General features: G+C 42.7%; 1 protein-coding gene across 3 annotated transcripts in view; it reads left to right on the forward strand.

The window, feature by feature from the left end:
* Positions 1–9,100, forward strand: part of TBL1X (transducin beta like 1 X-linked) — a 244,390-nt gene extending 235,290 nt beyond the window's left edge. For all 3 annotated transcript variants that reach the window (XM_054271693.1, XM_054271691.1, XM_054271694.1), the window contains 5 exons: positions 310–384; positions 2,271–2,398; positions 3,545–3,710; positions 4,458–4,559; positions 5,611–9,100. In XM_054271693.1, coding sequence (XP_054127668.1) covers positions 310–384; positions 2,271–2,398; positions 3,545–3,710; positions 4,458–4,559; positions 5,611–5,637 — 498 coding nt within the window. In that variant the 3' untranslated portion in view covers positions 5,638–9,100. The remainder of the gene's footprint in view (positions 1–309; positions 385–2,270; positions 2,399–3,544; positions 3,711–4,457; positions 4,560–5,610) is intronic.
* The last annotated feature ends 10,281 nt before the right edge of the window (positions 9,101–19,381 follow it).

Genomic DNA, 19,381 nt, shown 5'->3' on the forward strand with positions numbered 1-19,381 from the left:
TCAATCTGTCTGGGTTTATTTAAATCCTAGGAAATGATAAAAGGATAGGAGTAACTTTGAGCCAGAACACACATCAGAAGATTGCTTGTGTGTGTTGTTCACAAGCACAGGATGGTTCCACTCCAAAATGCCACTTAAATAGATAGCATGTTGGGGAGGCAGCAGTGCTTTTGTTCACCCCTAAAAGCACCAGCACTGTAATTTGTGGGTGAACTTGTTCCATGCATAAACCTTGAGTGCCCTCTGCTGAGTGCCCAGTACAATGCAGTAACTGGAATATTTGCTTAATAATCTCACTCTTGATTTCAGAACGAGGTGAATGCAATCAAATGGGACCCATCTGGCATGCTACTAGCATCTTGCTCTGATGACATGACATTAAAGGTAAAACAATTTCCATTCCTGTTTTTCAAGAAGTGAGGACAAAAAACTATGTCTCTTTTTCAGTCTTCTCCAGAATGATGATAGTGTATCACTTCAAACTCTGCATGAACAGTAGTTTCCAATGTTGTCTCATATTTCTTGAAGCAAATCTGAGAGATTGAAGACAGTGAAGCAAACACTGGGGAAATTGAGGCATCCTGTCCAAATAAGTGTTACATGACTGATATGCCATTGTCACAAAAAAGTCATCGTTTAAGTATAGATAATGTAAAGCTTGAGCAGCTCAAAACCTTTCTCATGTTTCTTTTCCAGCCACATCAAATGAAGGCTGTCTGAGTAGGAGTAGCTATATGATGTTATAGCAAAGCCCTCCTGCTGGACTGCTGATTTATGCTGGTTCCTTGAAGAAAGCAAATATCCCAGGAAGGATTTGGCTTTGTGGCTAGAATTGTACCAGCAATAGTTTCCTTGCAGTATGGTTGAGTTAATTAAGACTCAGATCTCTTTGCACTGCTGATTGACGCAGCTGAAGCTTGGGACATGAAACTGAGACAGCAGCAGAATTTGCAGATGAGAGCTAAGTGAATGCCAGCGTTATGAATATTTCCTGTTCATAGGTGAATTGACTTCTGCTCTGTCTTTGCCACATACCCACTGAGGTTTTCATCATTCTGGATTCCAGATGTGTTATTGCAGGCTAGTGACAGAGCTGGAGATTTACAGAAAACAGGGACAAAAGGCAGCAGCTTGGCTGTCACGGTGCCACAATGCACTATTGCATAACTGTTCTTGCTCTGCTTAAACATCCTGACCCAGTGGTGACACATCTCTTTGGTGCCCAGTTGCATGCTGTGTTTTAAAAACCACCATGGTTCAGTGTTGTTGCCAGTTCAAGTTCCTGACCACTGAATTTGTCACAAGAGCCAGTGCTTTCCTATCCCTGGCCTCACCTGTTTATAAAACCTTCCGTGACAGAGACAGCAAATGCTCCAAATTAAGGCATTATTCTTCTTCCTTTTCCTTTGTAAATCAGTTCTCTCCAACTTTTTTCTTCTCTGTTTTTGGAATTCACAAGCTTTTCCTATAACTTCTTGGAACATGCTGCCTGTCAGCTGTAGAACATGGCTGAGCTTTTTGTAGCATTTCCAAAAGCAGTCTCAGGTACACTGATGGGAATTCAGCATAAGAGCACATCATTCTTGTGGTCAGACTTAGAGCAACTGAGTTAAATCATTACAACATTTTCAGTATCTCTCTGAAACCGACTTGACTAAATTTATTTTCCGTGCTGTGAATTCCTTCATCTTACTTTCTCAGTTAGCTGACAAAAAGAGGTACTAAATTACCTGTCATCTCTATTGAGCATATTCTTCATCTTACACTAAGTGTTTGGCCATGTAACACTACAGAAACAGCTGATTGTCTTCCATCTTCTATACTGTTAAAAACAGGGGAGAGACAAATGGAGTTCAGGAGGAAAAGGAAAATTTTACTAGCATAAGAGAAAATTGCTGTGTTCTAAGCAGTTGCTGCAATTTTCTTCTTGTCCTTTAAAATGACTGCTGTTGCAATGGATGAATAAAATTCTGGTTAAACTTCTTCAAATAGATAAAATTCTGTGTGAAAATAGTTACAGCCTTGTGGAACTACAGCAACTCTTTAGTTCTTATCTATTGAATAAATACTATTAAATGTGTAACTCTTCTCCCTACTGGAATTATTTTAATGTATGTGCCAAATTGCTGCATTAATAATTTATATTTATGTGTATTCAGGTGAGTTGAGATCTCAAATAAACAAATGTAAGAATAACATAGAACTGAAATAATTCAGCTGAGAAGAGATTAATAATGTTGCCATTTTCCTCTATTATTCCTCTGATTTAGATATGGAGTATGAAGCAAGATACTTGTGTACACGATCTTCAGGCTCACAGCAAAGAGATTTACACTATCAAATGGAGCCCTACAGGACCAGGCACCAGCAACCCAAACTCCAACATCATGTTAGCAAGGTAAAAAATACCTCTCTTTCTAGCCTGCCAAGAAGGATCATCTTTCTGACATGTAACCCTACTGTCACTTTGCCATCAGTCTTCCTGCAGACAATTCCACTAAAAAGTATCCGTGTATGTAAGTCAGGAGGATGGATACAAAGGGAAAAGATTCATATTTGAAAAAAGAAGGGGAACAAAGAAAGAAAATTGAGTCATGTGGTATTTAACTTTTCAGCTGCCTTGATAAAATGGGTGTAAATTTGGCGTTGCACTTTCACATCCAGCATTGCGTTGCTGGGAGTGAAAATCTTGTGGCAGGTGCTCTCAGGATTCAGGCAGCTGGAATGTTTGTAACTGGAGTCATGCAACTCACTTGGGCAGTTGGAGAAAATTTTTGTAGCTTTAGCTAATAGAGAAAAGCTTGGATAGTCTTTGAAGTTCCACTTGAAAATCTGTGCAATATTCTTCTTTGAGCTTAGAAGATACATTTACTTGTAGAATGCAAATTGATGGTAGTACAGTGGGTTTGTCAGATCAGCTCATGGCGTGTGCAGTGTGGGGAGAAGCTGTATCAAAACTGGTTTATTTTACTCCTTAGTCTGAGAGTGGACATGGAAGAACCTCACTTTTCTGGAGTTATTCTTTTAATATTATTTTTAATGCAAATTATTTCCTTTGCCTTTCTCCAAGCCCACAGTTTGGGATTGAAATGGAATGTAGCAAAAATATCACTGAAACAAAGTGTAAAGAGCCACAGTTCTAGAGAAGTATAAAATGCTAATTCATTAAACAGGGTGAATCTACTAGGAGTAAGATCTCTCTGGGCCCATTTAGCCCATTAATGACAAGATATATTTGACCTTCCTGAATAACAGGAGGTAGAATCTCAAAAGTGGGGAGCTTGGCCTTGTTAGGGCTATATAGAGCACACCCACATATGCCCTAAGGGTCCTCATACAAGAATGCAGTTCTAAGCTGTAGTTCTTAAGATAAAAAACATACAGGCTGTGGTACATTTCAGCTTTTCTGTTTGAAACATTATGTCTTGCTTAGCCAAGGGGAAAGAAAAACCCTGTGGTATTCTCTTTTAACATCTACAGTCTCACAGTACAAGTTGATTAGCACCCAGATGATTACATTCTCGTGTTTGAATGCTTCTTGCAGTGCTTCGTTTGATTCCACGGTTCGACTGTGGGACGTTGACCGAGGCGTCTGCATCCACACGTTAACAAAGCATCAAGAGCCTGTCTACAGTGTAGCTTTTAGTCCTGATGGAAAATATCTAGCCAGTGGATCCTTTGACAAATGTGTCCATATATGGAATACTCAGGTACTGTTTTGCCTCGTGTGAAGCACATCTGGTTTAGGTGACACATTAATAGCAAAAGCTTAAATGGAAAATGTGTGTACCTAGGTCATGCATGACCTGCCTGCCAGGGTGAGCCTGCTGGTATTGTCTGGCACAAATCCATGGCAGCTGAGTCACTCAGGTGCAGTGAGGTGACTGCCCAGAACAGTTGTGCTTTGTATGCTAAAACAGGTAGCATGCATGAAAATAGGTATGTTGCTTTGGGTCATCAGCTTTGTGAAGCAAAGGTGTAGATTAGAAATAAGGGATACTTTTATTTAGCTACAAACTGAGCTCAGCTGTGAATCTAATGCTCCTTGCTTAGATGTTGTGAAGAGAAGCTATGGATACAAAAATGTACAGGCAGGGGACTGGTGATATTCCAGAGAAAAGTGGGATGTCATAGTTCCACAGATGTAATTCCGGATACTGGAACCTCACAACCTGAATTATCAGCAAACTCTAGAGAAGAACACATCAGCCTAACTTCCCAGCCCTTTACTGTTACAGAGTTGACAAAAACAGATGTCTTGAGTCCTGCTGTTTCTGGAGGAGCCTGTTGCTCTTCATTGCAAGGACCACTTTCCTGACTGTTTCCTAACAAGTTTCCATGACAATATGGAGGTGGCCGTAGCTGGGTGATCTGAATAGCTCCCCCTTTTAACACATGACAGAGAAAAAGCAGGGGAACTTCTGTATCCAATGTCTGCATGCTGTTTTGCTTTGTAGAGTGGAACTCTAGTACATAGCTACAGAGGCACCGGGGGCATCTTTGAAGTCTGCTGGAATGCTAGAGGAGACAAAGTGGGAGCAAGCGCGTCAGACGGATCGGTAAGGATCATCAACAGCGCAAAAACTGGGGGGAGATTTCTTTTCTGGGAGCATCCACAAAAAGCAGGGTGCTGTATTTGCCTCCTGGGGACAGAGCTGAAGATAGAGGCAGCTCAAGACACAGTAAGTTGCTCTGTGTGGTGTATTAAAAATGCTCCTGCTTTGAAAGGTTTTGAATGCTAGGAGGTGGTGTTCCTGTTGGAAATGAAGAATGCTTGTGGAATAGGTGAATACTCCTGAAGATGCCAATGACTTCTAAATATGTATTTGACAAAAACAACAGTAGTGTTGTTTCTATCATTATCTGTCAGCTTTAATGAAGAGCAGATCACAGCAGTCAACTCTGTAACAAACAGTTACCCTGGGGCTTTCAGAGTTTGATTCCACAGAAGAATATTCCTATTCCTTTGAATAGGAATAGATAAAGGAGGAAATTTTCAGCATGATACCCAAAGATTTTGTCATGTGGTAAAAGAGAAATATTGCCGTGGGTACTGATTATTCCTTACTATTTTTTTGCTGTTAACGTTACTTCTAAAAAAATTCAATTGTAGCATGATCAGCTGTACAGGACACACCTGGCTGGCTGGCATAACTACTTCAGAGAGTATTTTTCATCTGATTTTAACAAAGGGAACAGCTATGACATGATTCAGTTGTTTGAGCTTAGTTGTGCCATCTCAGACAGTGCCATGCCTGGCTCCCAAGAGCTGCTCCAAATGGGCACCTGTCCACTGTCATGCTTGCCAAGCCTGTATCTGTTCTGGATATATTTCAGATATAGTGGAAGTGGACATGATATTTAGGGAACTGAATAGATCCCTTAATCTTACACCAAAATGTTTGTTTGTAAACCAGTGAAAGCCCAGCTAAGTGTTCAATGTGTGGGTTTCACTTGAGCTCTCTGCCATGTCACTTTGTCCCTTGTGTGCTGATTTGAGGCTGGGCAGTGTAACATCCAGCTGGCTGGTCCACCTGTGTACAGGGTGCATGACTGGGATTTCCACATCACCTTCACAAATGCTCTTAACACGGGCTCTTCTCTCCACAGGTTTGTGTTCTAGACCTGCGGAAGTAAAAGTGAAATGTTTTAGAAGAAATTTCAAATGGACCAGCAGTGAATGTGTGGGGAGAAGCACTCTTCAAAACTATTCTTAACAGCTCCAGAACTGTACAAACTTGAACAAAGTTAGAGTGTACCGTGAAACCGACTCTCCCTGGCCACAGGTGACTTGTATTTTGTCCGTAACCTTCATCAAGGAGTAAAATCGCAGTCACTTCAGAGGGGGAGGGAATGGTTTCCACCTGGAACATTCAGCCTTGGAAGCATGAAGCCACCAGCTAGGCATTGCACTGTTTGGTTTGCATCTGAGAACTCGCTCTGATGGCTGGGGAAAAAAAAAAAAAAAAAGCTGTGCCAAAAAAATTAATAAAAAGGAAAAAAAAAAAAAAAGAAAAAAATAAGAAAAATGCTGTGATAAACCAAAAGGGAAAAAAGTCCTCCTCCATGCGGTGTTGTATTTTTTCCTTCCAATTTGGACACTACAGTTGCTCTCCCAAAGGACGTTCAAAGACCAGTTTGTACTGATGAAATGCTCAACTTTGTAATCACAACACTTTCTATTTTCTAGACTACTTTTTTTGTTCAGTGGTTTTTCTATCAGCTGGAATATTGCAGCCTGGAGGATCCCAGGCTTAGGATGAAACTTTTGTTTTCCTTTTATTTCTCCCTTCCACTCCCAGCTTTTCCTTCCTTTTTTTTCTCCTCTTTCTTTTTGCCCCCCCTTTTTTTTCTTTTCCCTGTATGCCCATAGTAGATGCAGCCAGGTGGACATGACAATGAAAATTTTTGACAGACTGCTTCTCCTCTCTTCTATAACTTCCTTTTCATTTCTTTCTCTCCATTTAAAAGAAAAAAAAATCCTCCATGCTTCAGATCTTAGCGTCTCAAGGGCACTTTCAGCAAATTGTGTAATAAGTGCTTTATATAAGAATGCAGTGCTGGGGAAGATTTTTACAGGAGAAAGATGACTTTTAACAGAAAGAACCCAGTGTATTTTTGGAAAAAAAATATTTTTTATGTTAAACAGTTTTAAAAGCCTAAATGGCCACAAAATGTAGACCAGTTGTGTAATTCAAGCAAAAAGAATGACAGAGTCCAGGGAACATGAAAGGCGCAGTATCCTTTTTCTCTCCTCTCTCAGAAAGTGCTGTAAGAAAAAATGGTGTTTGATACAAGAAATACCAGTCCTTTACTAAAGTCCTTTTCCAGCAGCCAGCCATTTGCATAGTCTCATTCCATTTTTTATGGCTGTTTGATGATGTAAACTTACTCAAAGAGATTCAGAAGCCTGAGACTATAACAGTCATTTTCTTTAGTCTGTATTTTTGTTTGTTTTCACTAACCAGGAGAAAATGCTTGTGTATCTTCTTTCCTCTAGAGATAGTTCAGATTTTGACAGAATATGGGTTTTGCTGCCTGTGGCCTTGCTGAGCAGTGCTGTCTTCCACTGTTCATTATTCCAGTCAGTCAGTGGGGCTTTGCCACTGACTTAATGAGACCAGGTGGACTGAAATACATTGACTGCATCTGTCACTGCTGAAGAATGGACTCTCACCAAGCTCCTGTCCATCCATGGACCACACACACCCAAAGGCTCTGTCATTGCAGTGGGTGATGCTGCTGTCACCACGTGTGTGCTGCATCCTGCAGGGAAAGCTCTGGGTCTGCACTTGGAGGGTCACTGTCTGCCCAGACTGGTCTGGCCTCGAGGGTGTCCTCAGTGTGGTGCTCAGGAGCAATGAATTCATTAGCTTATGACATCCTATGTAAGTTCCATCTCAACATGTAAGCCACTGGAAAGTTGTGGGGTGAAATGATCAGAACAACAATGGAGAGTTCCAAAGCGCCACGAATCCAATCCACTGTGGACAAGATTTCCTTACTGCAGCCGTGACACCTGCACAGATGCCAGCTGAAGACTGCACTGCTCTAATTGAGGAAATGACAAATGCAAAGAAGAACACATAGGCAGAGTTTACTGAAAGGGCTGTAAACTCTAAGGCAGCCTTGGGGTGGTGTCAGGCATGACTTAGATCCTCAGAACTGGCTGAGTCATGCAGGTGTCTTCTCTACAGCCTAGGCTAGGATCTGTAGGAGAGAGTAGACAGGCCACAAACCTCTTAACAAATGTAGAACTTTGTGGCCCAGAGTCTCTGTAACACAGCATCATCCCCCTTGGTTTGACCACAGCTGCTGGAGGTGTGATTTGATCTGAGCAAATCCAGAGCCCTCGGGCTGAGCTGGTGGTGTGAGACCTGCTGAGCTCCAGGGCATCATCCTGGAATCTGAACACCATCTTTTCTCTGGGGTTTTCTTCTCTGTATGCTTGCATTTGTAGGGATCTTAGTCCTTCTAGTGGAACTAGACACTGCCAGTTCAGCTAGATTTCCTAAAGATACACCTTGGGAAAGGAGAAAAGAATGGAAAGAAGTAACTGCTGAAAGTATTAGTTGAAAACAGTTATGTGGAATTATGGTTACTAGTGATGGTTAAGGTTGTTTATAATTTATCTCAAATAATTGGATGCCAGGCAGTATCAAGGATTATTTTTGGTGTTAAATGCTTTTATATGCTGGTTTTAGTTTTTTGCACCAAGAGCATGGCTGTAGATCACCATGTGGCAGTTTTGCACTCTTTCCTAATAACCACATGTACCTGCTAATTTAAAGTCACTCCTTTTTTTGAAAAAAAGAGGATTGCTCAAAGAGTCTTGAACTTGAGTACAAAGGCACAGTGTGGTTTTGTGACGCGTTGTTGGGACAATGATCTGACTGCAGTCATGGCGTGTAAACGGTTAAATTCCTGCGCTGCTTTTGGGGCAGTTCTGAGAATAACAAGCAGAAGTTGCTGGTCTGTGGGAGGGCAGCACTGATGGGGCTCTGACCTTGCCTCTGTCCCTTGAGTGACACCTGAATAGGCCAGACCTCAGGGTTTGAAGAGGTTCATTTGCTCAGTGCTCCATGGCTGGCTGGCTCCACAGCCCGTGCTTCACAGTTGTTCCCAGGATAGCTACTGCAGATAACAGGGCAGTGTCTGTGACACCTGTTCCTTTTTTAACATTTTTTTAATCTGTCAGAACACCACTTTGCTTGCCTTCATGGAGGTAAGAAAGCAAGAGAAACAAAATTTGAGTGTCAATTGTTTTGCAAAGCTCATGTGTGAGAGAGGCTGCTGCTCCAGAAAGTTTTCTAGATGGACCATCAGAGTTAAAAGCAGTGGATGTGAGGAGCTAAGAAAATTCACTTTTCTAACCTTCCACAAAATCCTGAAGACTGGAAAGATGGTGTAGTAGCATCTTTTGTAGCTAGTTTTCAACTGAAATGAGAGCTGTTAAGGAAGGCAGGAGGTGGAGTTGCAAAGGTTAATCTTAACCTAAGGACATGGTTTCTTCAGGACACAAACAGTGGAGGCAGAGAGCTTTTCCAGGCTGCAGTTCCAGGTGGGAGTCTCAGCCCAGCCTGCAGCACTGAGCTCCTGGGAGCTCCTGGGAGCCCTCCCTCCCTCCAGCAGCAGCACATTCCCAAGCTGGCAGAGCCTCTCTGTGACTCCCCTGCAGCAGAGCTGCACAAAGCAACAGCCCAGGGCACTTGCTAAGATTTCTTCCTAGAATTTTGTTTAGAGTTCTTTGTAACAGAAGAGAAATGGAAAACCTAAGTGACCAAACAGGATTGTGAAACCATCCAGAGACTTGCTGGATTTTTATTATTGCTGGCTGTCTGGAACTGGCCTGGGAGTGAAAAAAAACCCAGTTTCTGAAAAACCACTATATTCTGTGGGTTAGAAGGATACTGAATCTTTTATGTAGGAAACACTGGGTCCCTTATGGGGCAATAAAGGGCCTGACTTACAGGGTTATACACACATTAACCCCATGCTACATCTTAGAAATTTCCTTTTAATTTGTTTTAAAAAAAAAAGAAAAAAATAGCTAATTTTAGAGCCAAGTGAAGTGCACTTTGTCAAATGTAAGGGTCTGCTTTGTTTTTGGGTTTCTTTTTCTTTTTCCCTTTTTAATTTTTCCTCCTTTTTTTTCCTCTTACTGCCTTTTTAAAAGATGTGGTTCTTTGTCAATTGCAGAAATGTTCTTTCAGCCACTCACTGAAATTCTGAATTCTGGCTTCTGCAGTTTTTATTGTCTGTGTCAGACTTGCAGCCAGACTTGGTTCTCATTTAAGCATTTCCCAGGTTCTGTTGAAACAACATCAACCCTTATTTTGTTTCTCCCCCACCCACACTTTCTTCAAATTCACCTTGTGTATTGTAGCTCATTTGTTTTAAGGAGAGAATCAACAGATCATATTCAGTGTCTTGAATAAATTGCTATATTTTGATATTAGAGAATTCTGTGCGTGTTGTTCCTTATTCTTTTTGGTTGTTTTGCATCCTGCACGTAAGAGCTGGGGTTGAGTGACTGAAATTGTGATGTGGTGTCACAGCTTAAGTTGTGATGTGGTGTCCCTGGCCTGTGGATGTTTAAAAACCTTGACCATGGGTTCATAGTACACAGGGCATGGACACTTTAGCCTCTATTTTTCTTTACTTTATTACAGATTACCACAAACACCACAACTCACCATTAGCAAGTACACTTATAATAAAGAAAGTAAATATATGTGTGTATATATATATATATATAGCTATTACAGAGTAGTATCTGCAGCGTTGATATAGCAACAATCAGTGATACAGCAGCAATAAATTTATAGCAACAATCAAATATAGCAGCACCCAATAGTAGTAGCAATTAAGTGTATATATATATATAAAAATTACAGGTTACAACTAAGTTGTTACTGCTGAAACTTGGCATTAATACAACAGCAGATAAACTTAGGATAAGTTAATCACATGTACAGACTGGACACCAAGCTGTAGATCTCAGAAGGGGCATCCCAGAGGTGGGAGGATGAGAGAGGCCAGCCCCAGCCTTGGGCTGAGTGAGGGAGCAGTAGAACAGGCAGGGTCTCCCTTCAGGAACAATCCATGTCACAGATTTGGGAGCCAGCAAGGCTTCCCCAGCAATGGTCCAAGGTCTTGCAGACTTGTGTAGGAAAGGGACAAGGATGTGCAGTGCAGGAAGAGAAAGAGAAGCTGAATTTGGATAGAAAATCATCTCTGTCATAGACACATAAGAGGGTTCAGGACACCACCACTTTGAGCAGCCAGTGGATGCAGTAATTTCTGGTTTTCACCTGGGACACCTGACAGATTATGATTTCAGTTCTGTTTTGGAACTTGTCCTGCTCTTGCAGTTGACACAACCAATGGAAGTTACCAATACATTTTTTCTCAAGATGTTATCCCCTTTTTCTAGACTGTTTTCAGCTTTTCAGATGATGTTACTATTACTTGGACTTGCACTTTCTGAGGGTATCTCAGGATGTCTCTGGAACCCAGCTGCATTTCAGAGATGCTGGCTGCACTTCTCAAGAACTTCTGGTGCCCAGGCTGGCTGGTCATTTCTCTCCCAGAATTTTGGCAGACTTCTCCTGTTGAGTACTTTTTCCTTCTGAATCAGGTCACCTTTATGGCTGTTCCCATCACATGTTTACTGTTTGATTTTATTTCCTCCAATGCTGTATTTATTGGAAATTTATACAGCTGGTAAGGAACCAATTTGAGTAAAATTGGGTTGTTGAAGTACTTTTTAAAGTTTCCCTCAAATAAGTTTCCTGAAAAGGACATTTCTCCATATAAAATAAATTGAACTCGAGTTCTGATCAAGGTAAATTGTTAATTTTTCTTTACCCAGGCTAAAATTCAACCTTTCTTAAGCGGTTGGAAGGTTTTGAAGAATTTGGACATGAGTGGAATATTCTGAAGTTGTCGCAGTCATCCTCTGTGTCAGGAGCTCCCATGGGCTCCTTTCTCTGCTTAGGGCTTAAGGCAGTGACCTGAAAGGATGCAAGGGGAGGGAATTGCTCAGCATTAACAGGCTGAGTGTTGTGTAGATTTTGGTTGGGTTTTATTCCACCAAATGGTTTCCATGGTACCTGGGGGGATTCAGCATGAATTGGGGTTCTGGCTTTGTGACCATGTAAGAGGCTGAACCATTGACCTGAGCTAAGGCTGATTGTCCAAAGCCTTCAAAAGGAATTAGTGCTCAGAGCAAAACCAGTCCTGTGTGTCACATCATCCAGTTCTGAGGTGTTTACGGACCCAGAGCATTGTTAGGATTGATATATAAGATTTGGAAAGACAGGGGCTAGAAAAGCTGGGGTGCTGGTGATGAGCACCTCAACATATCATATGTTCAAAATAAGAGAATGCAATGCACTTTCATGACATTTGTGTCAGTTCATGTTCTGACATTTACTCAGCACTTACATCTTCATAACAGCTTCTCAAAATAAAAAATATGAGAGCCAAGGAGACAGCTACAGTGGGGCTGGAGCTTCAGGGGTAGTGCTATATAAAAGTTCTCACTTTACCTGCTTCCTAAATAAATGCTATGTCATGGTCCTATTTTTAGTCATGTTATTTTCCAGGCATGTTTTCAGACAATGTATGAGTGTCAAGCTAAAATTGTTGTTTAGTTTTCCTGCATTTATCCTCTATATATATATTTACTTAGCCTGAAAATTATGTGACAACTAACAGTGGAAGCATTGAGCAGTCCTAAACATTTGCTTCTCACTTCTGTCAGTGTGCAGTACAATTAAGGGCACTTTTAGAGCTATTCTGGGAAGATGTAATATTGCAGCATCTCACACAAAACAACTCCTTTCCCTGCCATCATTCTGTGTATCATTTCCAGCCAAGGGTGAGATCAGCACAGACCATTAAGAGCACATGCAATTTCATATTGAAGCTCTGTGGTATAAAAAGTAATTTTTAAAGCTTTGAAGTCTTTTAAGTGAAGAAATTACTCACTTGGCGAGGAATTTATCATCATTGCTGACTCCTTTCCCAATAGGAAGGAAGATCTTTTGTTTCCTTAGAGATAGGTTTTTTCCACTTCCTTTTGAATATACTCAAAAAACCAAAAGAATACAAAACCTAATAGTTGCAGGAAAGCAGCTATATCCTCTTTCATGGCTGCAAGGTCTAACATCATTTACCTTCAAAGAAGAAGCCTTGACTTCACCATGTGATTCATTAGTCATTATTTCAGTACAAGAGATCAAAAAAAAGATTCTGCTCATCACTTTGCTATCCTTTCCATTAAATACTGGGACAAAGTTGACATCCTTGTCCTTCACTAGAGTAATTCATCACAGTCAAATGCACAACAGACAAAAATGGATTTGGCTGCAAAGCACTGCCATTTTGCAGTTCCAAAACTGAGAATTACCTCTCTAGGCTTCTGAAAATCCGTAGTGTCAAGTGAGCATTACATCCCTACACGCTGTGTTGCAGTTCCTGAAAAAATTCCGAATATTTTCTTGAAGGGAAATACAAGAGGGCATTTGAGGCACCCTGCAGTCCTTACAGTCATGGTGTCCTGCCAGCTGGACTGCAAAAGTGGTTGAGTGCCTGCGGAGAGCTCTGTCAGTGAGGGCACTGTGGGGAGATGACTGAGGGTAAAAAGGAAACGGTGCAGAAATTACAGGGAAAATGCAGCTGCTGCTCCCTGGAATGAGCATGGTGAGCACATCTGACCTCCCACACACAACACAGTTTAAGGGGGACTAAACAGAGCATGGAGCAGAGACCACAGCCAGGGTTTGTCCAAACCTGTGCAGAGAAGGGAACTCAGTGGTACTTCCCAGCTGAAAAGCTGCTTAGCGCCGGAAAAACAAGGGAGAAAAAGGAAGCCCTTGAATTAGCAACCCTGACAAAATCCCTCTCCTTGGACTGACACATCCTCATCCCAAGGTTATCTCAGGTACTCTGCTGACATTCCCACCCCCAAGGTCCCACTGCCCCTCAATGAGTGAGGTGCATGGCTCAAGTCACTCCATCTCCACCTAAATATAAAGAAATAGTATAAAAGTAAGTTAAGAATGGGAAGAAGTCAGGGAAGTCTCCAGAGTAACTTCTGGGGTCAGTTGATGTAGGAGAATAGAATCTAGGTAAATAAAGGTAGTATAGAAAGTAATCTTTCCCCTAAAGAGTTGCAGCTGAGCCAAGTATTAAGGATTAGGAGCAGGCCTGATGTTTAACAGGCTGCAGCTGTAGCCAGTAAAGAAGTGTTATAAAAGAGTGGTTTGGTTGGCTGAGGGGAGCTGGAGTCAGTTGGCTGCTGTGAGGACAAGGCAGAGTCAGTGCCTAGAGGAGCTGCCTACAAGAAACATTGAGGAGGTATGAAACTCTAGCGATATGGAACCCTTGCAATGCAATGACAGTAGGACTCTTGCACTATAATGACAACAAGTTGATGGGGTGAACCTTCTTCTCTCCCACAGGAGACACCTGTTAGGCAAGATCTGTATTCTGTGTTCATGGAATGATTTTCTCGAGTTAAGTTTTTTTAGTATTGGAGCTTGTCACTGTTGCTTTTAATTATACATTGCTTTGGATATATTTTTTCAGTCAGACACTATTCCCAGGAATCCTTGAACCCTGTCATAGCTTCATTAATAAAGGGTATTATTCTGTAACCTGTTAATGTGAGTCCTTCGAGGGCATTGACAGAGAAATCAAACATTAAAGATTTGAGAAAACCTCCCCTTTACATGTGACAGGTAACCCAGACTGTCCAGACAGAGATCTGATGGGAAAAGCCCTCAGCTGGTGTTTCCTTCCTTGAAGCCCTGGACAGTGGCTGCTTGTCAGCTTCTTTCCCAGAGGCTGGTTTGGGGAGAATCATGAGAAATTTGTGTGCAATGAGATGGCCGTGTCTAATCATTCACCACTCACCTTCCTCCACAGAGGATGACCAAGGCAGAGAGCCTGTGCCTCAGTCAGTTCACACAGACATCCTTTTTTTTTCTTTAATATCCCCATTAAAAGTCCATGTCTCATGACTTGATCAAAGAATACATATCAAAGCAATTTTTAAAAATGTAACCTTTCTAATCCACCAACATTTAGAGTGGCATCCTGACTTAGGTCTGCTTCAGCACAGAGACATTGATGAAGACTGTAGTAAGAGCTATAAAAATCTATTCATAAGCAACATGAGTTTTTAAGATAAAATTGTAGATCTTCTATATAGAGTGGTAAAAATTGTGTTGTGTTATCCATCAGCAGAAACCATGTTTCTATGAATTAAAAACCTAGGGAGAAATTATATGTGTGTTGTGATGTGGGTGTGCTCTGACATCTGAGTTTTTGTGTAATTGTACCTGAATATTTATCAGTTCCTTTCACAAGTGTCTGCAGAAGCAAGAGAAGAGGCCATTCCACAGTTTCACAGGTATGGTTTATCTGGAATAAAATGAATCATTAAGTGACTATCTACAGCATGGTATCTTCACAAAATAAATGCAGACAGTACATGCCATTTTTGTCTCCCAGTAATGTACCAATAAAGCTAATATTTGAGGATGTTGCCATGAAAAAACAAACACATTTTTTTGAGGTTTTACAGACCCAAAGCTAGCAGGCTGGTGCTCAGGCAGCTCTGCTGACAGGATGATAGGGGCAGGCAGCCCCCAGGCATCTTCCACAGCCCCACTGGGAGCCCTGAGCAGGGGCTGCAGCTCCCGGGGCTTCCCCTGTAAAAACACTGCCAAACTGGGGTGAGGGGTGTCCTGCCACCAAGGCCAGTATTGCTGGCATTTCTCCTTTCTTTTGGCCCAGTGAAGAATGAATTCTGTGAGTACAGAATTAACATCAGTTCTGTGAGCACAGAGGAGGGGCAGCAGCTCAGGCAGGAGCAGCAGCTCCCACTGCCCCATTCCCTGTGAGGTGATAAAGGCATCTGGAAGAGAGGAACAATTCTCCTTTGGAGCCTTGTGGCTGCCCCTGTGTCTGCAGCTCGCCCATTCATGCCTTCCACAGGTTTCCAGTTACTCAGCATTGGCCCCATTTCCAGTGAAGTGGTGGAACTCACTATGACAGAGCCCAGCAAACAAGCGTGAAAGGCCTCTATGACACTTGAAGATGCTTATGAAAAAGTGTCTTGTCTTTGGCAAAATGTATTTTGCTAAGGTAAACCTTTTTCTTTTCATTTTAAATTCAGATATTAACTTGAAGGAATCTGGGTATATCAGCTTTCAGCCTACAAAATACCCCCTGGGAACCGTGAAAAAGCTGCCTTATCTGGCTTCCCCTGCATTGCTCTGGGTGTGATTGCATTCCATGGGGATGGCTGACTGCCTGACACGGGGCATTAGCAGAGCTGGGCTGTTACCCAGAGCACTCAGTGTGGCTGGGGGAAAGCTTCTGATCCTTGGCAAGCCAAATCTGGTGCCTTGAGGAAAGGGCTGGTGAGAAGAGAGGAATGCTGTGCTCCCTGTCACATGCTGCCACATGACCAGAGGCAGGGTGGAAGGACTTTCATTGCCACATAAAACGTGGTGCTCAGTTGAGTGCTTTTGCCTGAGGAGGGACTTGTGTTGTTGCCTTTTTTTTCTTTTCCTCCAGGAAATTCACTCAGGATCTGCTGTAGCAGCAAACCAGGAGCAGATGCTGTCATGTGGCCACAGCTGCAATGAATGGCTGCCAGTGTTTTCTGCTGTCCTGAGTCGTGGTGCCCTCTGAGGGGGGAGGATGCTGCAGGGACACCCCGCCCAACACAGCTGGCTCCTCACACTGCACAAAACCAGCCCCAGCACGTTGTTTTACACCTATGTCTTTAAAATGCGCCTCTTTCAGTAAGCTCAGTAACACCCACAGTGTGTTCAGTTCTCCCCACTCTCAAGGCTTTCCAGGAGGTTCACAGATGCTCACGTGGGTGGGTATTCTGTGGGACCAGCTGGAGGGCAATGATCCAAGGCCTCCCTTTACCCTCTGAGTCTATCCCTGCTATGGAAAAGCTGGTGGAAAACTAGAACAGGAGATGGCTTCATCAACAAAATTTGTCTTTATTAACAGTTTTGTCAGTTAGGAGGAGCACATTGAGATGTGCTCCTTCCACTCCCCAGAGGAAGGAGCACATCTCAATCCCTCACAGCTCTGCTCCACCCCTTAAGGCCAAATTTCCTCACAACAGAATTGAGGGCAGAATCTGCCTGATTTCATCCCAATGTGGCACCAGGGCACAAAGAGACCCACAGTGCCCTTGGCACTGCCACATGCCACAGGACAGAGCCCAGGGCAATAGTGCCAGGGCAATGGTGGCCACCACCCTGCCAGCCTTCTCTTCTCCAGGCACTGGCTGTGCAAGGACTCAAATGTGCCCTGTGGAGAAGCCTGAAAGCTTCAAAAGCTTCTTGCTGCCCCAAAATGTGATGAAACCTGTAAGGCGATAGAACACAAGTAAATAAAGGTGGTATAGAATGTAACCTTACCCCTAAAGAGTTGCAGCTGAGCCAAGTATTAGAGATTAGGAGCAGGCCTGATGTTAACAGGCTGCAGCTGTATCCAATAGGAAGAGTGTTATAAAAGAGTGGATTGGTTGGCTGAGGGGAACTGGAGTCAGTTGGCTGCTGTGAGAGCAAGGCAGAGTCAGTGCCTAGAGGAGCCGCCTACAAGAAACATCAAGGAGGTATGAAAGTCTAGCGATATGGAACCCTTGCAATGTAATGACAACAGAAACCCAGTAACTGAGAGATGCTGGAGCAGCAAAAAGTCTTCCCATCACTTTCATCACTGAATGGTTTCCCTTTAGCTGCGTGTTCAAATTTTCTCAGCCTTTTGAAAGCTCTACCTACAAAACCCCATGTGGCTTTAGTGCCCTGGACGATCAAGAGTTTGCTTAGAAAGGTGCAGGAAGAGAAACAACTTTCCATCCAGCTCAGACCACATCCTAGGGAATATTAACCAGGAGAACAGACTCACGCCTGCATTCCTGGACTGGACTCTGTTCCCTACTCTCCTTTCAGTAAGATTGCATCTTCTTCAGCTGCCACTTTCAATGTCCACACATGTGCATGTCTGTTCCTTAAAAAATTAACAACCAGACATCATCTGACCTGTCTTATGTCCACTGTTGTGGTTTATTGATCATGTGGTTTATTGATCTTCCTCTGGGATTACTGTAAACTTGGGATTCCATAAAAATTTTAAGAATTTTTGGAGATCAGATAACTTATTATCATGGAAACACTGAAGTATAAGTCAAGTATGGTTATCCAGGGGATGGGGGGGATCACATTTAATATTTCACTTTCTAGCTCCATGTATTTGGGCTACAGGAAGGGCTTAGTGAGAGATGTAGTTAGGATTTTGTTACTTGGACATGTGGTGCACCTCATAAATGCAGAACTGTGGTATGCAAGAAATCTGCCTATTCACATTGTTTGTTATTTTATTAGTGCTCATATTTCAGCTTTGTAATTAGCCTGAACATCTGGCCAAATAAAATAGTACTTAAATGTATGAGGCTGGCAGGTCAAATACAGAGTGCTTAAAAATAAGTGCTGGTGAATACAGAGAGAAGTTACTGTGGCTGGGTTTGATAAGCTGACTGGGAGGCTGGGAAAGTGTTTAATGGAGGCAATACCACCCTGCATGTAGAGATATCCTCTCTATGTGATTCTACTACACTAATTATATTCCAGTGCATAGATTCAACTATCTTTTTATTCTAATTAGCATTTTTCCCCTTTGACAAATTCAGGAAGGCTTTGTTGTGCTCTGATACATCCAAAATACAAGAAGCTATAGTTGACAACTGCTCTACTCATAAAACAACACTTTAGCTACATGTATTTTATTAAACAGTATTTAATCCAGTTTTACTTCTGTTTGCTCCTGCTCTGAGTCACACCTTGCTGTTCCAGAGGAGCAGCTGCCCTCCTGCCCAAGGACTGGGAGTGAGTCCCTCCCACAGTGTGAGATGGAGACCAGAGTCTGACTGCACCAATGGGCTTCAGGGCTGACCAGAGCTGTCACTTGTCAGCCCAAGCCATGTCTGAAACTCATCCTAGAAAACAAATGTGCAGGCCAGAGACAAGCACTTCTTGCACTCACCAGGGCAGCCCTCATGACAACTAAGCAGATAGACATCACCACCAGAATGGAAGGCAGGATGTGTTTCTGTGTGCTGATGAGCACAAGGGTCTCTCAGCAGTGGTGGCACACTGAAGAAGGCAGTGGTGGTGGCAGAGCTGGGCTGTCCAGGATGTTATGTTTGTAGTTTGCCCTGGCTGACCCTTGGAGGACACTGGCCTGTGGCTGCTCCCTCACATGCATGCAGCAAGCACATGGAGTGGGGACAGGCAGGAGATGGACCTCAAAAATATATTCCTGGTGGGAAGGGAGGGGCATCTGCTGCAATCCTTGAAGAAGGTAATGCTTTGCCTGATTTGTTGAATACTGAAGCAAGAACAAGGTTTATGTAAGGTGAAATCAAATGTGGCCGTGGTTACAGATGAGTAGAATCAATTATCATCCAATTCTAAGCTGTGAAGGAATCCTCCTGTACGTCCACTGGAGGGTAGGAGCAGCAGGTAATGAGACTCTCCTCACACACACTACTTTAATAAATCAAAACCCACTGTCAGTGTGCTCTGCAATGCCCCATATCAATTTCTAGATACATCAAAATTAGGTCAGTTTTCTTTCTTAGGCTCTCAGACAAGTCCTAATTTTTCCTGATGACATCCCAGAGATAACTGATACACACACACAGCATACTCACCCCACCAACAGCCTGGAGAGACCAAGAAGAGGAGAGGAGCAAAGCCTGGTCCTTGCAGAGGGCTGTCCCAGAGCAGCTCCAGGGCACTGCCAGGGGCTGCTCACAGCTTGAGGGGCAGCACTGGGG

The sequence above is a fragment of the Melozone crissalis genome, unplaced genomic scaffold (assembly GCF_028551555.1).
Source record: "Melozone crissalis strain CALT ecotype California unplaced genomic scaffold, PUWL_Pcris_2 ptg000013l_1, whole genome shotgun sequence".
NCBI lineage: Eukaryota > Metazoa > Chordata > Aves > Passeriformes > Passerellidae > Melozone > Melozone crissalis.